At 36.6% G+C, this 20398-nt stretch overlaps 1 protein-coding gene across 2 annotated transcripts; it reads left to right on the forward strand.

Annotated features, from left to right (window-relative positions):
• The first annotated feature begins 3968 nt into the window (after positions 1-3968).
• Positions 3969-20143, forward strand: LOC107792724 (flowering time control protein FCA). Of its 2 annotated transcripts, none has more exons than XM_016614960.2 (18): positions 3969-4630; positions 6069-6139; positions 6714-6792; positions 10437-10519; positions 10595-10646; positions 10778-10845; positions 13313-13379; positions 14440-14519; positions 14609-14673; positions 14816-14878; positions 14964-15126; positions 16336-16419; positions 16514-17074; positions 17381-17575; positions 17656-17859; positions 17935-17970; positions 19211-19256; positions 19609-20143. In XM_016614960.2, the coding sequence occupies exons 1-18, from the start codon at positions 4267-4269 to the stop codon at positions 19614-19616; spliced, it is 2289 nt and encodes a 762-aa protein (XP_016470446.2). In that variant the 5' UTR covers positions 3969-4266; the 3' UTR covers positions 19617-20143. The 2 variants fall into 2 exon arrangements, with proteins under 2 accessions (XP_016470446.2, XP_075100661.1); XM_075244560.1 differs by having other exon boundaries at positions 4013-4630; positions 10784-10845.
• The last annotated feature ends 255 nt before the right edge of the window (positions 20144-20398 follow it).

Raw genomic sequence — 20398 nt, forward strand, 5'->3', positions numbered from 1 at the left:
ACCAGAATCACCATACGGAGCTATTCCGAGACTCGAAATCCCAAACGGACATTGATAACACTGAAATGCACCTCAACCCAAACTTATGACATTCTTCCAAAAATGCTAACTTCCACAATAGGTGCCGAAATGTTCCCGGGTCTTCCAAAACCCGATCCAGACATACGCCCAAGTCCGAAATCATCATACGAACCTACTGGAACCTTCGAATCCCGATACCGAGGTCCTTTACTCGAAAACCCAATCTTAGTCAATTCTTTCAACTTAAAGCTCCCGAAATAGAAATTTTCTTTCCAAATCAACTCCGAATTCCCCGAAATTCAATTCCGATCAAGCGTACAAGTCATAATACCTGAAGTGAAGCTGCTCATGGCCTTAAACTACCAAACGACGCGCTAGAACTCAAAATGACCGGTCAGGTCGTTACATTCACCCTTCGTGCTTTATCTCTCTTTCCTCACCATATGTATCAATATAAATGTAAATGTGTACGGTATCACCCTTCGTGCTTTATCACTCTTTCTTACCCAAACAATGGAAACAACAACATCCCAGCAAGGGAATCAATCAATAGAAATAATAACATCCCGGCAAGGGAATCAACAATAGAAATAATAGCATCCTGGCAAGGGAGTCAACAATAGAAACAATAACATCCCGGCAAGGGAATCAATCAATAGAAACAATAACATCCCGACAAGGGAATCAACAATAGATAGCATCCCGGCAAGAGAGTCAGCAATAGAAACAATAACATCCCGGCAAGGGAATCAACAATACATAATAAGGGTCACAGAAAAACCAAGAAGCACGATAACCTCAACAAAACAACAAGACATAATAAGTACGCGATAACTACACTTGTAACCACAAAAATTGGAAATGTAACGAATTTGCATGAAGTCATAGAGGAACTTACAATCTAGGAGTATCAAAACAATAAGGAAGGCAACCACTTCAATTAAGGCAATTAAGGGTCAATATAACACATAGAATTAGAGGAAGGCTAATAACATCATATGGAGTATATAAAGGCAATTTAAGCAATTAGAAAACCCAATCATAATGGAATACTTTTCACATAATGAACATAAGGACCTAAGAACCCTAGAGCAAATTTCCCACAAATAAGTCCGAGCACACACTCGTCACCTCGCATTCACGGACTACAATTAGCATAGAAGACTCAAATCCTAAGGGGAAGTCCTCCACACAAGGTTAGGCAAGATACTTACCTCAAAGACGACAAATCGATACTCTAAGATGCACTTCTCGGGTGAAAAGACCTTCGAACGGCTCAAATCTAACCAAATTAACTTCAAAGCACAAATAAAACACATAAGAAACTATTCCGGATCATAAAGCCTCAATCTTTAACAAAATCCAAAAATCGGTCCAAAAGTTGACCCCGGGGCCCGCGCCTCAGAACCCGACAAATTTTACAAAATCTGAATACCCATTCCAATATGAGTTCAACCATACCAAATTTATTAAATTCCGATACCATTTGGCCCTTAAAATCACAAATTTTCATTTTAGAAATTTTCATCAAAAACCAAAATTTTACTCAACCCAAATCACAAATTAAATGATAAAAATAAAGATAAATTCATGGAATATAATCAATTATAGGTGAAGAACACTTACCCAATAGTTTTGCTTGAAAAACCCACAAAGAATCCCCCAAAATCGAGCTCTAGAACTCCAAAAATGGTGAAAATGGCAAACCATCGGAATAGAGTACTATTTATTCTGCCCAGGTCTTAAAGCATCACGAACGCGGAGGAAGCATCGCGTTCACGAAGAAGAAAAATGAAGGTGCCCAGGTTACTTAGCACGAATGCGACAGTGCGTCCGCGAACGCAAAGAAGGGAAGTTTGATGGCCCAAAGACTGCTCTTCGCGAACGCGTGAACTTGTACGCGAACGCGAAGGGTGGGATGGCATAACTACGCGAACACAATAAAGGAAGAGACAGAGCTTCGCGAACGCGACCCTTTTAACGCGAATGCGACCCTTTTAACGCGAACGCGAAGAAGGATTTCAGGTTGTTAGCAACAAAGCTTCGCGAACGCGGAAGGCCGTTCACGATCGCGAAAGAGGATACCAGAAGCAGAAACAACAGTTCAAAAACAAGGAAAAATGACCCGTAGCCCATCCGGAACACACTCGAGGCCCCCGGGACCCCGTCCAAACACACAAACAAGTCATATAACCTAATATGGACTCGCTCGAGATCACAAATCATATCAAACAATGCTGAAACGATGAATCACACCATGAATCAAACTTAGGAACTTTCAAACCTTCCAACTTCCAAAACTCGTGCCGAAACCTATCAAATCAACCTAGAATGATGCCAAATTTTGCAGACAAGTCCAAAATGATATAACGGAGCTGTTCCAACTCTCGGAATCGCATTTCGACCCCGATATCACAAAATTCAACTATGGGTCAAATTTCTCCATTTTCCAAACTTCAACTTTTCCACGTTTCGCCGAAACGCCTCAAATTACCCTACGGACCTCCAAATGCGAATCTAGACGCACGCCTAAGTCCAAAATCACCATACGAAGCTGTTGAGATCACCCACGACCTATTCCGAGGCCGTTTACTCAAAAGTCCAATTCCGGTCAAATTCTCACCGTTTAATTTCCAAAACTAGTCTCCTTCTTTCAATTTGACTCCGAATTATCCGTTAACTAAATTCAACCATGCCCGCAAGTTGATACACATAATATGAAGCTACTCGAAACCTCAAACTAACGAGCCGGGCACAATTGCTCAATACGACCAGTCGGGTCGTTACAATAATTTTTATTACAAGAAAAAAAAAATTAATCTATTAATGGGAGTTGTGGGCAATAATATGAACAACTCTAAGTTATGGGTAATGCAATAACATGAACAAGGAATCAGAAAAAGAAGAAAAAATATGTAATTAAATAATTTAAGTAGTAAATGTATACATAATGATAAGACTTATTTGATCTTTGAGAAGAGAGAATTTTTAAAATAATAATGAGCTTAATCATACTATATAAATAAGATACACTTATTTAAAAACGGTATAATAGATAAAACTAAAATTTTAAATATAATTTAAATTCTTATATAGATTTGGTATTGATATTTACACAAAATAAAGTGAATTACAAAAATCATAAGATAAGATTCATTTAATTAAGAATTACATGTAGGAACTCATCTTTTTTTAGTACATGTGCATGGTAGAAGAAAAATATTTAAAGTGGGTTAATATTTATTTAATTATAATATATTAATCTTAACTATATCCCAAAGGTATCATTTAAATTGTTAAAAATAAAGTGACTTTAATTGTATGGTAAAAATTGAGGTAACTAGCAAAATTATTGAGCAAATTACGATCCAACTATTTTATAAGTTGGTAACTCCCAAAAGTCAGAATATAATGGTTGTTAATAAATTATCATGTACGTATATATTAATTTGTCATTGTGTAATTTTAGGTTGGTAGAAGTTGATGTTGATGAGAGAAGTTATTATATCGAGATAATAATATAATATACTTTTATAATTTAAACTAAGATATTACTAAATGTCTTTTTATTAGTTATTACTCTATATAGTATGACTTCAATCAGTTTCAATATAGATGAGATAGTTTGACTTGGTACAGAGTTTAATAACGAAAAAGAAGATTTTTGAAATTTATGGTTCTAATAGTTTTGTGGGGCCATAGTATTTGTATGGGTGTAAGAACTTCTCATTATAGGTAAAATGGGTAAAATAAAAAATTTAAAGCTAAATTATATCCAAATACAAAAGTATGTTATTCTTTTGGAACAAACTAATAAGAAAAATATTTTATGTAAATTGAAAGGAAAAGAGTATTTATTTTTGAATTATATTGTATTTTTATTTGTTTGTATCACCGAGTATATATAGGATTATAATATTTAAGTTTATGTCAATAATTATTCATATAATTTGTTCTATTTAATTTATAGAATTTTGCAGGACACATCCTCGTCTCCAAGCGGAACGACGTCACTTTTGCTTGACGATTATCGAATCATAGTTGGTACTTGGTATCAGTTATCGACTGTAGAGACGACACTATAATAGCTAGAGTTCTCCATTTCCTACAGGCTAGAGCATAGCTAGTTCTGTAAGTTCAGCACAAGGAACTCCTCTAGGGTTTAAGGGACTCCGATACTCGAACCCCTTTATCTCCAATCCTCAAAAAGTTTAAGTTTATTGAATTCTCGAAGTCAATAATCTGATGGATAGGCACAGAGGAGGAGAGAGGTATGTGAATAGCAACAACAATTCAGACCCATTTCATTATAAGCAGCAGCACTCAAGAGGGGGTCCCCCATCTTCTAGAACTAATTTCTCTGATGGTTCCATGAACCCTCACCCTCAACATCATCGTCGAAGCCCTAATGCATATCGTGGGCCCCACTGGCCCGCCTTCGATAGCCCTCCTCGCTACCCTCCTACTGATGCGGTTGCTGTTGGTACTGGTGGTGGTGGGGTGGATTCTGAAAGGTTCCATTCGAATTACCAGATGCCGCCACCGCCTCCTCCACTTTCGGGCCAAAAGCGGGGTTACCCGTTTTCTTCCGATACAAGTGGGTCTCCAGGTAATTTTTTTTGGTTTCCTTATTCCCGAGTGTAATTTGAACGTGAATTATTTTGTATTGGAATGAAATGGACATGAGTAGAGCGGAATGTAATATAGAGGATTTTGTGTGGTGGAGGCAAACTTATTTAGGCGTAGTTGATTGATTGATGGACGGGTACATCTGAAATTCCAATTAATTATTAGGAGTATTAGTTTTAACTTTTTGGGGTTTCATGAACAATTATCTTGCTACTGTGGGTGCACTTTCATTTTTTTTCTTTTGTGCTAAAAGAAGATAAGTTAAGTCCGATTTTATTGAATTTCATTGCGCACGCTTGAAGGGGAAAATTACTGATATGTTCTTCATGATATTGTTAGCTAAGGGCCTTAAGGCTTTCAAAAACCTTAAAAAAATGATATTGGTATTTTAGGGCATTATTGCTGAGGTTAGGGTGTGTACCTTTTATCTTGTACTTTATTGGATTATCATTGTTCACGATGAATGAATAGCCAAGTTTAACTAATTTAACTAATTCTCTAACCTTCTTACTGGTCCTGTACCGGTTTGTCATTATGGCGTCTTACGACTCCTTAAACGCAGAAAATGTCTTGTTTCTCTAAGTTAAAGCCAAATTAGAGCCCCTAGGGCCTTGGTCTAGTGATAAGAGTGCAGTGCGTGATGTGCAGGTTAGGCACACATGACACTTTCGGATCCAGATTAAAGCCTGGTACTTAAGTGGAGAAAGGTAGAGGAGCGGGCCAATTGATTGGTGGATTTCTCGGTTATAAGAGTAGATGTGGCTTGTGTGAGTGGGCTTTAGAATGGTCATATAAGCCAAGAATGTGCTTTGCATGGTGAGCCAACATTATTTAGTGTGCCCTAACACCTCGAGCCTGAAGGGTATTCTATGTTTCATAGAAATAGCTCTCGAACCGTTATATTATTCAAATGTATCTTCTATACGTTCTAAATTTCAGGCCTCTTGATATTTTTAATAGGAAATCCTTTGTGTATACTGTGGTAGTTACGTGGAAGCATAGTTTATCAAGGTTGCATGTAGGCATAGTTTATCAAGGTTGCATGTAGGCATATTGTTGGTCAACAGTGGGTGACTCAGTGTCTCAACTAGAACCATTTACGCATCTGATATGTATATTTTTGACATTAGTTGGTGTTTATTAATGAAATTTGTTGAGTAAAGAGCAAAGGCATATTGCTTGGTCAATGTAATGTGGATTCAGTGTTCCATTAGGGGAGTTCTTTGACGCTTGCTGTACTTTTAGTAATATATAACTAACACCTGATAGGTTCTTTAACTGTTCCTTCTCATTGTCTTTTTTCCCTCTTTGTTGTGTTGGTTTATGCTTTGTGCTTGCTGACTTCAACTTTCTTTTGAGTGTTTCACAACTTCCGTTAAATATTTTTTTAATGTATTCATTGTTATCCATATATTTAGATGGAGTTGATGAAGGTGGTTTTGCCAAACTTTTTGTGGGATCTGTCCCAAGAACAGCAACTGAAGAAGATGTAAGTCCTTGTTAATGCTTAAATCTGGCATTTGTTTTATTTTCCCTCTTAGCTGTTAGTAATCATAGTGACTCTAGCATTTAGGATTCTGGTTCCTGAAACTCTATATGCTTCTCCTGATCATGCACCTCACAATCTCTACCATTTTTCTCTATGCTTGCCTCTTATATCTAAAATGGAAAGGGACTCAGTTTTGTGTCAGCAAACAATTGACCTTGATACCCTGTCAAAGAAGGAAGAATAGGCTAATGTTTTGATGGGTACACAATTAGGTGGTATTTAGACCGACGGATACTTGTGGTTGATGTCGGTTTCTCTTATCAGAAAGTAGTAAGCAGAGCATTTTCTGAGCAATTGTCCCGCCTGTGTCAAGGCACTTACTGTAGCTTTGCTTTCCATGACCTGTGTGCTCTTGATATTTTTCCTTTTGACTTCTAGACATTGTTGCATATTATTTGCCAATATTGCTGCCGTTCCCATCTTTTCTTTTATTCAACCTGTATCATTTGAGCATGTGTTTGGTATTCTTCCTCAACTCTCAGTCCATTCAGTTTATATGTTTGTTTCATGTCAGATTCGACCTTTGTTTGAGGAACAAGGACGAGTACTCGAGGTTGCTTTCATCAGAGATAAGAGAACGGGGCAACAACAAGGTATGTATTGTTAGAATTTGTTGCAAATTTTCTTTCGGATCTACACACGTCTCTTTTCAGGACCTTTGAGGGCTGAAGGAGCAGTATAAGTTCATGTTTGATGTCAGTTAGTTTTCCACAATTGTCTGGATGCCCATTGATTGCAACTGTCTTTTGCGTTCATCCTGATCAACCAAGCAGAAGACAAGAATAAAACTTGTGAATCAACCTTTCTGTGGCAGTAGACAATAGTGAAGAGAGGTTCTTATTTTGTACAACAGGTGTCAGTTGGACAAATTAGAGAGTTTGATTATTGTATTAGGTTATGTGAGTGTAACTGTCTGCTGTGTTTAGCTTTGTGGAATCTCTGGATGTACAGCACTTGAAATGACTGACATTTGGATTATTTCCAAGTGATGTGACCAACTTCTATTGCATTGGAGTAGTAATATGATTTCTTCAGTAGTTGATGTGGAAATTGGTCATGGTGGTGCTTGCTTGTCTCTACAGTAATTTAATTTGGAATGTTTTGTGGATGTGAAGTTGGATCATGAAATAGAGATGGTAGTTGACGAGTTCAACTGGATATTTGCCAAATCTCCTTTAGAAGTGATGTGATGAGATTGCGAACCATTTGTTGGTAAATTGCCCTACTAATTAGCAGTGCAATATCATCTACTTTTCACTTTCGGCGAGTGACTGACTTATTGGAGCTTTTCCGATCTCATCTGAAGCTTATCTTTTCACCATGGTTGGTGTATGCCGGCAAACAACAGAGTAAATAAATTGGCTCTTTCATTAGAGTGTTTTGGCTGACAGGGCTTCTAGATGCTGATTTGAGATAATAGTGAAATCGTCCTATATGCAATGTGTATTTAGATTTGTGTTCTTTTTTCTTCATTCATATCCTGGTCAAGAATGTGTATGGTTGATTATAAATCCATACCCTTGCTTTAGTTAACAACTCCTCGACATGTGTGTGCTTAACATTTGCAACGTGCGGTTCGTGGTTAATGACTACTGATATTGGATATGTATGCCTGGTGATAGATGTGTGGCTGCCATGGCATTGCCATTTTTTATTTTCTGGTGCAATGTTGTGTATTTGAATGTATCCCCAGGTTTTTTCAAATATTTACCAGGATGGATGTGATGTCTAGCGTATTAATATTCCATCTTCAGTTCATTATGTTGCTTATTGGAGAATTGTGAGTTATATGCAATTCTTACCCCGTTGTGAGTGAACTCTTCAGTGAATGCTTCTTAGTGTTTGTTTGATGATGTTCTCGCGTGAATGAGGTTCTTGTGATAATGGTTCACTAGATGGCATTTTAATTTTCTTGGAAGTGATTATTATTTAATAGAATCCTTTTGGTGTGGTTGGTTTTGAGATTTTGCCTCATGGTCAACAATAGTTGTCAGAAGTGATGGTGGTCCGTGGTTGTTCAATGATAAAATGCATGCGAGCGTCGTATGCCACGTGTAAATTCTAGATTTTCTTCCATTACAGGATTGTACACCCTTATAGAACAATAGGGTTGTAAAACTGCTTTTGCTGTGTGGTGGCATGGTTGATATATGATTTAAGTACCTTTTTATGGATATGGATGCGTAATTTTCTTGATGAAGTTCATCATCAATACAACTTGCTTTAGCAATTTCCTCATGTGTTGTACTAGTTTATCCGTGGTTTGCTTCGTCCTCAAGTGTGATTGGATGTATATTAATTGCGATCTCCAAGGGAAAAGGCCTCTATTATTCTTTTCCATTACCAAAACCCATGGGGTTGCATAGAGTATGGCTTCATTGAGTTCTATCAAACAACAGATTATTCTGGCTGCATGGGACGGTCATATCCTGTTGTATAAACATCGGTAGTAGGTGTATGATTTGGACCCTGAGAGTTGTTAAATGTTAATTCTGCCAATATATCATCACTATGCCTGCCTCAAAAGGTGACTAGAGTTAATTTGACAGAGCAGTTGCATGAATGACGTGGTTGGTCAAATCTGCATTGCTTAAGAACAGTTTCACCACTAAAGACTCCAGGGACTGTTTAGAAACTATATTAGGAAAAGAGTAATAGTGATTTGAAAGGTGTTTGATGCCTGTCAATCTGACTAAAATCAGGGAAGTACTAGTTTTTAATTTAAGGTATCTTACAGTTAAACGTGGTGCTGAAGAGTTAATGTGATTTCCCTTTTGAATATGTTGCCAAGTTGCTTCACATCTGAGTTAGGGAACTGATTTTCAGTGATGGGGTTCTCGCCTTGGTTTCTCTTCGTGTTTTGCATCTTTACGTTACTTTCATTGTCTGCTTCTTGGTCTTTGATGTGGTTCCAAATTTCTGGCTATTATTCACTTCTTTATAGATGTTTGTTCTTCATCAGGCTATGAATGTTATTTGGTTGAATGGTTTTGGCGATATATTGCATACTTTGTCCTGATATATGCATTCTTTGATTGTACTACATATTTTACAGGTGTTGTATGGTTAGCCTCATTCATGTTGTCTGATTAAGTGGAAGAACGCCCGCTTGGAGCATTTTTATTTATACTAATTGTGTGCTATGTAATTTTCTAATTATCAAATGATGTCCTCGGTTACAAGAGTTATTCTGTTTCTCCACCTTAGTTATTAATTTCGTAGTTCTGAGATGTCACTTGTTCTTTTGTTGCAAACCTTAGTCACCCTTATTTTACTCCGATCTTGATGTTTTTATGAAGTGATGTTCAGAGATATAAAGAAAATTACAAGCTTCAGTGCCGTGGTTAATCGATAGCTCTATCGATCTACAGGGTGTATTTGGTTATTTTAACTTCTCAAATGTTTTGGGAGAATAACGCGTTTTCACTTCTTCTCTTCTACAATTTAGTCTTTGTGTGATGAACTGAAAGAAAAGAATGCCCGAACATTGTTGCGATTGCAGGATATATTATTCCCTCAAGTCTTCGGTTTAAATAAAATAAAGGGATTACCTCCACCTAGCGTTCAATGTCTGGATGCTCCTCTTAGACTGGCCATACAGGGTGTGCCATAGCTATAAATTTTTTTTTGAGGTGAGAATTGTTGAGTTTTTTATTGCCAAGCTAGGTTTCCATTTTCCTTCGACCTGATTTTCCGAAATGGGATTCTGGGAAGGTTGAGTTCAGTAACTCAGTTCAGTGGCCAAGAGGTTGAGAGGAAGAGGTACTATCATGATTGTCTTCGGAATAGTCAAATATTGTAAAGCCATAGGGCTTCAAATGGTCTTATATGGGGGTTTAGGAAGTGAATGACTTTGATTGGATCTCGTATCTGCGGAAAGAGATTCCTACTCATTTGGGTGGTGTGTTTTGCTGACTTAACAGAGCAGCACGTATGCCTCACTGTTGATGGGATGAATGAATCTCATATATGCGTGTTCAAGCCCGACACCTTCTGGGCTTATAACTGGCCTATTACTTTTGCTTATCACCAAGAAAAGATGGCTTGATGTGGTGAACTTTCTCCCCATGATTATATTAGTCACTTATTACCCCTTTCCTATCCCTTAAGCCCCCCATTAGGTGCACTTCTAGTGTATCATGCTGCCGAATGATGTACTCTTCTTTGCTGGTGTGTACTTGCTGGTGAAGGTTGTGGAATTTGATAAAATCAGGATGTAAACTTTTGACTTCTGCAGGATGTTGTTTTATTAAGTATGCTACTTCAGCTGAAGCTGATAGAGCTATAAGAGCATTACACAATCAATATACTTTGCCTGGGGTAAATTCTTCTACTGAGTTACTTTAAGATTCTTGACTCGGTTTTCATTTCTTAATTCATCTGTGTATTTACCAGGGAATTGGTCCTATTCAAGTCAGATATGCGGATGGTGAACGTGAACGCCTTGGTAAACTTTTTTCTCTTTCTTTTTATTGAGTTACCTCAGCTTTTTATTTCATATTTTGTTGAGTTGGTTGAAAAGGGACTTTATCTGTCCTTATTAGTTTGTTACTCATTTTGATTCTTATCTGTTGGTAGGTGCAGTTGAGTACAAGTTATTTGTTGGGTCACTGAACAAACAAGCTACAGAGAAGGAAGTTGAAGAAGTACGGCCATGCATTACCTAGATATTCTTTCTTTTCCATGTTTCTTTTTATGATTGGTAATTCAACTCTTGCATAACTATCTATTAATGCTCATAAGGACTCAACAAGTCGAAACCTTTTGTCTTGTATCTTAAAATCCCCAAATAATTTTCATTACATGCATCGATATTATACTAAAAGCACGAAGCCCCTTAGGGAAATATCGTTTGCCTTTTTTATCCTTTAAAATTTGATTTCACATTAGATAAAAGCCATTTAGTTAATTTCTAATATGTAGGAATAGATATTTAATTATTTTCCTAACAACAACAACAAAAACAACAACATACCCATTATAATCCCATAAGTGGGGTCTGGGGAGGTTAGTGTGTACGTAGATCTTACCCTTATCTGATGACCCTCGGCTCAATATTTAATTATTTTTCTAATATTTAGAAATAGACATTTAATAATTTTTTTAATATTTAGGAATCTGAAGTCAACTAAAATTTTATTGATTAAATCTTTTCTTATTTGAACTATATAGGAAGTCCGAATATATAGGACTTTAAAATCAACTGAATAAAGCTATTTTAGTAATGTAGATATCAATATTTTGATATATGGGGATAAAATTTACATACTCAAACAATAATATAATTGATTATAATTATATCACATTTAATGTTGAAAACATAGAGGACATAATGCATTAGACTGAAAAGTTTTATTAGAGAAAGGATTTTACCGAGATATAGTTGAGGAGTGTATGAATTAGAGTTGAACAAGCTATTAAGTGTAACATAGATAAGATACTGAAATTTGTGTATCAAATTAATAGTAACTAATCGTTCATATCTTTTTATAAGAAATTTAAGGTAGTTATGAGTCTATAACTTCGAACATTTTTCTGTTTATATGTAATTATAAGTATTTATTCTATCAGTTATAAGTGATTTTTAATAAAAGTGCAGTTGGATAAAAAAGAAAAAGAAGACAATAAGTAGGAAATTCTGAACTATTATTGTAGAGCTTAATGCTTAGGTTTCGTATACAATTAAGTAGAATTGTGAGATGAGGTGCACAAACATAAAGTATGTTTAGAAGTAGAATTTTTTTTTAAGAACAAGAAGTGTCCTAGGTTAATAAGAAAAAGACAGTAAATAGGAAATTCACTTTTACATTGTTAAAGACATAATTAAGTAAAAAAAAGTGTGTTCTCTCTAACATCTTAAACTTTTAGATGAGATGGTCACATACTTCAACATGGTACTAGAGCAGGCAGAGGTCCCTGGTTTGAGTCTCACTGCTACCCAATATCAAAAAGAATTTTCACGTGTTTGGTTCATAAAAAAGAATCAAGCCCTCACTTGAGGGGGCGTGCTAAAGACATAATTAAGTAAATAAAAGTGTGATCTTTCTAACAACTTAAACTTTTAGATGAGATGGTCACACACTTCAACAAACATCAAGCACAAATAAAGACATTAATTCATGGACACTTTCTTTTAGTTTTTTTGGTTGATTAATGCGTTTAATCTACTTAATTTGTTTATTGGTAGACTTCATATTCAAGTTAGAATTTTAAAATTAAAACCAATTAGAAGGAGGAGCTGGACATTTTGTAGAAGCTCAAATTACTATTTCATATTCTTTATAATATTGTGACAGGAAAAAACTCTAAGAGCGACTTCTGATTTGAGAATTTTTTTCTAGCCTTTAGGCGTGAAAAAAAAACAACTGATATAATTTTTATATCATATTCAACGAATGCCTTTTCACCATTCCCTTTTTAAGACTTTAATCATAGCTTAGAATTAAAAATAATGAAAAAAGATGAAACCTTTTTCTTATAAAGTTAAAACTTATCAAGAAGTGAAGAAAAATATCAGCTTACGTTTAGTTTAAAAAAAAACAACAGCTCCCAAAAGATAGAGAACAAATTACGATTTTTATTGCTACATGTCTATAACTAAAAATACTATATGTAACTAACTAAACTAAATTATTCATCTTTGCAGGTTCAAAAGATATTGAATTATTTTGAATTCAACTATGCATTAATGTACTAATACTCATTTCTGTTAATAAATGAATAATGTTGCATCTATTTCAAAGGTCAATTGTTGTTGTATGTAAATCGTTCTTCTTATATACAACTCTTTAATTATTGACGCGACATATACGTGCAACACAAGTACTCTAAAACTAGTAGACATAAATATGTCTTTGTTGATTGATTATAGTTGTGATTGCCCACCAGTCTTCACCGGAGAACTTTTCATCTGGGTGATGCACATGTAACTGCACATGTCATGACACAAGATACACAGCTTGTTCTTGTTAACCTATATGGCTTGGAATAGCGAAATGCTGAGGATTTTCTGAATGATTTGCTTTTATTGTGTGCTTTTCATCTGTTGTGTATTGTATTTATTATCTATTGAAAAGCAGCTATAATTAAATAGTTGTTTTGGATTCTTTTCAGATATTTTCGCCATATGGTCGTGTTGAAGACGTCTATCTCATGCGTGATGATATGAAGCAGAGTCGTGGTTTGTGTTATCGAGTCCTTTTTGTATCTGTATGATATGAAATGCTCACCTTGTCCTGTGCTTGCTATGCATGATTAGACCAAGTTTCTTTTCCATGATAGTGCGTAAAGGTTTTGAACTCCACACTTATGACTTTATGCTATTGTTGATCTTCTCGTTTGGTTGCTTTGGAGCTATGAGGATTTGCCTATAGGCTCATCCTTTTTTAGATGTTTAGTATTTTATTTATCTTGAACAATAGATTAAATGGTTTGTGCAGCCGTATTATTATGTTAACCTGTCTTGACACTTCATTTTTCAATATTCTGTTAGATAGCACTACCCCCTCCTTTCTTCATAGATTATTAGCCCCAGGACACTTATACCAAAAGCTTAGTTTGCAATTTGCATGAAATCTATTTTTCAACTTCAAACTTGCAAGTGAGGCTCCATAAATCTGTAGCCAGAAAAATAAGTTTTTTTTTTCTTTTTCTAGAAAAGTATTTTCTTATCTTAAATTTTGTATTGAACAAGAAAGGAATTTCCTTTGTGTATGCGTGCCTCAAAAGACATGGTCCTTTGTTTTTCTCTAATATAATCCCTCCGTCTCAAAAAGAATGAACCTATTACTATTTGGGGGAGTCAAACAAGGTTTTCTTTGACCATATTTATTGCAAATGGTTTTTAAATACTTCGAACTGTTAACTATTCTGACTTATAGTACTTTTTATGTAGTTTCTAAATATGTAAATTTTATTTCAAAAAACTTAAAGAATCTATGTCCGAATTTACACCGAAAATTAGTCAATTTGATCCTCGTACTTCGAAAAGGTTCAAACAAATTGAAACAGAGGGAATAATAGTGTAAACAAAATTAGATATAACCTTGCTGAGGGGAAAATATAATCTTAGCTTTCCCATCTTCCTGGTTTGTTCTTTTAATGAATTCTGGTTAAGTGCTGGATTACTTGCATCGAAGGATACTGAACATTGTCAGCAGTAATTCAAGCATGAAGTTTTGGGGTTTTTTGTTGGTAGTTTGTATTGACCCTCGCTAATTTAACTTTATACCACTGTGAAGGTTGTGGATTTGTCAAATATTCTCATAAACAGATGGCAATGGCAGCTATAAACTCTTTGAGTGGAAAATATACAATGAGGGTAAGCTTGTAATGTTAATGTCTGTCTTTGTGATTTGACACCATTATTAAACCCTTTTATCAATTTTTAATCGCATTTTATAATTGCAGGGTTGTGATCAACCTTTAACTGTTCGGTTTGCTGACCCTAAGAGACCTAAACCTGGAGAACCTAGGTATTCTATGAGATAACAATGTGCTTTATCTTAAGAAAAAAGATGTTCCGGAGCAGGCTTGCTTGAACCAGTGCATTTCTTGTTGTTTTCTTCTAGTTGGTTATTTATAGTTTGCCTTATCACTCTGTTTCACTCCTTTCAGAGGTAGTGGACCAGCTTTTGGTGGACCTGGTTTTGGACCTCGCTTCCCAACCCCTGGAATTAGGTATTAGTTAAGTTTTTGCATTTGCAACTGAGGTTTTCCCGAAATAGAACTCAGAGACCCTCTCTTCGTTTTCTCTGATATGTAGACCGCCACCTAATATTGGAGAGCCTTTGCAAGACCAAACAGGCCCTAATGCCTGGCATCCCATGAGTCCAGAAAGTCTCAGGCCAATTTCCAACCAAGGGATGCATGGTTTTGGAAATCAGTTTCCTCCTAGAACAACTGATACCACAACGCCTTCTTCATTGGTAAGAAATACAGCGGTGAATCCTCTGTTGCCACCAGATAAACTGTTTATGAGGGGAAACTGCAATCTTTATTAAAAGTTTGCAGTGTTGCAATATGTTGATTTAATTATTTGCTTGTCTTTTTCTGTGCTCTAGCATTCATTTGAAATCAAGTCTTAAGCTGTATAATAGACTCGGGTATGATTTGGTAAATGTGCATCCTCTGTGTATGTTGGTCAATTGTTGCAGAGAGAAGCAAGCCAGTTCTTTGACTTATATTTGAGCCTGCAAAAATGTCTTGTTAAGTTGGAATTAGGAGAAACACATGAGGTATAAGGAAATGTTGTGGAATACTATAATTGGCTTACACCATCCGTTTCCTTCCTGGGAAACTGAATTTAATGTCATTACCATTTCGTGCTATAGTCATATTACTAGAACCAATTCTTAGACCTGTAATATATGCCTGAATGTTGTTAGTGCGTGGATTCATCTGCCGATACATGTTTTCTTATTTCATCATTCATTGCATTTAATAGCATCAATTCTGGGTTAAATTTCTTTGGGTGATTTCTGATTTCTTTTATGAGGGAATTTCATTACCTGTCCTTGTAACATTAATTGCTTCTTTACATCATACTGTCTTCTGTAGAAGCCGATTAATAGAACATCGGCATGTGGTAATCATGGCTTTGTGAGACATTTGGAAGACTCTGTGATTATTTCCTTGTCTCTCTTATCAGTTCTTAGACTTCACTGTCAAATTGTTGGCGTCGCTTGATTCATCAATGTTCGTTTACTTTTAGAACCCAATTTACAAAGTCACTCTTTATAATTCAGGTTTTGTGATTTAATCTGAATGATTTTTCTGAACTTCTAATCGACATGGGAGCTAAAGTGGCATCAGTGTGATACTTTATTCTAGGCATAATTCGAGTAGACGAGCTTTGATATGGTTGTGACCTTTGGCGGTATCACAAATTCTTAATTGGACTGCTGTATGAGTGACTACAACTTTTTCTAGATGCAATTTCCAGAAGATATTGAACCCAACTAATTTTTCTTTAGGAATAGTTGATTGAATGTCAATAAGATGCTGTAGCCTGTGGGTTATTCTCTCAATCTGTATATACATTATGCACTTTTATTTGTTTATATGTATTGAAACATGTGTTGTATCACTTTGCTGCTTCATTAAAATGTAATTATGCTGCCTACACAAACTTTTAGGGTGGTTCCTTCGGGAGTGTTAGTGGCACTGGAAATGGGTTTCTTACAGGACTTGCGGCTTCTTCTGCTCCTACATCGCAACTGGTATGTATTCATAGAAACTTGCTTAATGTTATTTCAATCTTAGGATTGATTTCTGTCTGTTATTTTGTGCTAAGTTGTTTCTTTTGTTGGCAAGCCTGCTAAACCACTCCCCACTGGTGGCCCACAAATTTCTCAACTACAGAAGCCACTTCAGTCACCCCAGCATTTACCATCTTCTGGGCAACTTCATCCTCCAGCCTCAACACCTTTTTCACAGGGACCAACTTCTCATGCTTTATTCAGGCAGATGAATCAAGTACAAATTTCCCAGTCTGCCAGTCAAAGTCCTTTCAGTCAGGGAATGCCCTCGCAGCAGTCGCTTGGTTTGACTTGGCAATCAACTGTTTCTCAGCCTCAGATGCAGCGCAATATGTCGTCTGCAATGGGACATACACCTTTAAGTAATAACATGCAACTACATGTTGCATCTGCAATCGCAAACCAGCAGCAGCCTGTGCCACAGCATTTGGTCCAACATCTTCATCAGCCACCTTCCCAACTAGCACAAATGTTGTCTCAACAGACGCAAAATCTGCAGGCGAGCTTTCAATCATCACAGCAAACCTTTACTCAGCTACAGCAACAATTGCAGCTCATGCAACCATCTAATGAAAGCTCAGCAGTCCAGCAGGGCACACAAGATGTTAAACAACAGGTACACTTGAGAAAATTTTCGTAATAGAATTTCTTGAAACTCAAGATCTTACAATTCTCAGTTTTTTCTTGTTGAAAATAATTTCTGTGATACTTGAATGATACATGGTCTTTACTGACCATTGTTCTCTTTAAACTTGTATGTTCTAAGGCCCAATATGTGCTCCGTTTCATCCAATTCTTGTTGGGTCTCACTTTTGTTTTTCCCTCACCATAACTATAACTATTTCAAGAATATACGAGTATTGGGTGTAAATGTTACAGTGCAAATTGAGGTCAGTTGCTCACAATGTATATTATCCTGCAGTCTCCATGGCCTGGACTTGTTCAACAAGTGGCACCTAGTTCCACAGCTGTCCAATCAAAAGCAGATGTAGTTCCTGCTTCATCTACTGCATCTGGAATGAACCAGATTACAGGTCCGGTGAAATGTAATTGGACAGAGCACACATCGCCTGATGGATTCAAGTACTATTATGACAGTGTTACAGGAGAAAGCAGGGTAAACATCTGCTATTCTGCCTTCTGGTTGAAGTTCTAATTTCTTAGGCCACCTAATTGTGCGTTGTTTTCGAAATTTAGTGGGAAAAGCCGGAGGAGCTGATATCGTATGAACAGCAACAGCAAAAATTGTCTGCCCAACAGCCTCGCATTCAGGCTCAACCACATGGGTTGCCTTACCAACAAGCTCAAATGCAAGCACAACTTCAATGTCAGCTCCCAACATATGTCCAAACCCAGGTCCGCCCGCCTCAACAATTGCAACAAGCTTCTCAAGGATCTCTGGTTAGCATTTAACCCATACTTCTTCATAGGACTTGAATTTCAGTGGATTTTTATTATTTGGTTTTGATTTTCCAGTACGCAGTTGGAATGACAGGTCAACAACCGATTCAGGTACCATTATGCTCTTTTGTTGTTGCTCTGATCATATCTTTTTAATTCTTGGTAAATCATTCACTAAACTGTAGAAATATTGCCCTTTATATTCCCAGTAAAATATTTGCCTGGCTGGTGAAGTAGAATTTGTATCTTGTGATGTACAATATCAACTACAGAGCTGAGGGTCAATCGGAAAAAGCCTCTCCACCTTCACAAGGTAGAGGCAAGGTCTGCATACGCACTACCCTCCCTAGATCCCACTTTGTGGGACTACACCGGGTTTGTTGTTGATGTACAGTATCAACTTCTAAGCCATATCTTACCATCTAGGCTATTCAATTTGACTCGTAATGAAGGTTTAGAAAAAGTAGAAATATCTTGAACGTAGCGTGTGCTAATGAAATCATCTATGTACTTGTGTTGTTCTGCTAATACCTGCTTTATGCATTATTTTTTTTGCTGAAGCTGAGAGGTTTCTCCCTGATATGGCTTTCTACAGTCCCTAACCACAGTACATGGCAAAACCTGTGACCATATTTCTCCCCTCACCACAGCTAATTGCAGAGAAGGAGAAGATAATAAGTTTTTCCTATTTGAATGTGTTTTTTCTGAGTCTAAGTACTCCGTTCTGAATTTGGCTATGTTTTCTTTTGTCTGGTGCCATGCTTCAGTTAACATTCAACTAACACTATGGACACAACTTTCAGTTGAATTAGCAAAATAGTGGCTGGCTATAGCTATAGAATTCCCTTTTCATCTTCCCATAGATCCACTGCTTTTTTTGTCAAAAATGCAATCACTGATGTGTGTTTCCTCATGAACCCCTAATCTGCTTTTCATAAAGACAGTTGTTGGGTGCAACCAATGTTCTACTGTGGTCACAGAAACCTGTAAGCTCCAATTGAGCCGGAAGGTCTGTTTCAATATCCTGCTTTACGTTCTCTATAATCCAACTTCTGCTGTATCTTAAACTTATGTGCTTTTATATTCGCCAAAAGATCTTCAATGATGTAGCATGTATCTGGTGTTTGTTATCGTCAACATATATATAAAAATTTATTTGGCGTGAGCAACGCATATCTGCAGTAACGAACGAGTTACTTGATTAAAGGGTTCTCAACTATTTCGTAATGTGCTGATTACAGTGTGTAGTTCTCTAATGAATAGAATTGAGGATTATTCTGTTAGTGTAATGGGTGACGAACATTCGTAGAATTTGATTGCCATATCCTCTCATCTTCTTACCTCTTCACAGGGGATTCCGGCTGCTCAGGAGTGGATGTGGAAAAACAAGCCTGCAGGTCTCTTCATTTCTTTCGATTACAGATTTTATTGAGTTGGTAAAAAATAAAGTCCAATGATACCATCTTGCAACCCTTTTGTTTTGCTGTGGTTGGTGTTTGAGCAAATAACATTCTAGAAGTTGGGCTTATTCATCAGCTGTGAGCTGGAGATAGAAGTTTTGTTTACTCGAGAGTGTTTTTTTTTTTTTTTTTTTTTTTTTACAATGGATGTGGATATGCAATGGCCAGGCCTTGCTTAGTGGCATGCGTGTTTTGCTCCATTGGCGGAAGCAAATGCCTCTGTTTATTTTACAGTTGAGAATCTTATTCCTGCTTTACTAACGCCTTTTTTATGAATATCTGTTCTCAGGAGCTTGAATTTTGCGTCTGAATGATGCACTTAGCTGGAAGCAAATGCCACAATGTTGTATTGTGCAGCCTGATTTCAAGTGAGATGTAGCATTACTTTGTGAATATCTTTTGGTAGAGGAATTTACAGTCTTGAGTACACTTCCCAAGGAGTCTGATGCTCCCATGCCAATCCATCCGTAGCTTTAAAATGCTACAAAAGCGTTCTAGATTTCTTAGAAATATTCATTGTGTGCTTCAGGCTTCCAGAAATTTCTTGAAATCAGAGCCCACAGTCAGGGTTCAAAAATGTTTGTAGTCTAGAAATAACCCCCCGTCTCCAGTAGCCTTGACCAAAGAGAATAAATCATTCGAGCAAATAGTTTGTTGTGTATGAGATGGTGCTGGGGGTTACAATTAAGTTGTTTGAGGTAGCTATGCAGTGATCTTGACTTTGCTCAAACTCCATTACATGCTTTATGTCCTAAACCTGGCTTTGGTGGGTTGACATGTATAATGAGTTATATACTTTTTTCAGGTGACGTCTTTCCGTTCTACTTGACATCTTAATTTCTCTTAATTTAGTTTTTCCTTCTTCTATCTCTTTTTGCTTTGGTAGCTTGACTAATCTCTATACGTGTGTTTCGTGCTGCCCCTGGTCGCAAATATTAAGGCGGTAGATGTCTTTTTAAGAGGGCAGCGTAAAATCTTACTAGGTAGGTCGTATGTGCCAGAAGTGATATTTATTAGTCAAAACAATCAACTATATCCTAAAATAGCAATGTCGCTTTGTTGCGGCCATTTCATTGCAA

Source organism: Nicotiana tabacum, chromosome 22 (genome assembly GCF_000715075.1).
Source record: "Nicotiana tabacum cultivar K326 chromosome 22, ASM71507v2, whole genome shotgun sequence".
NCBI lineage: Eukaryota > Viridiplantae > Streptophyta > Magnoliopsida > Solanales > Solanaceae > Nicotiana > Nicotiana tabacum.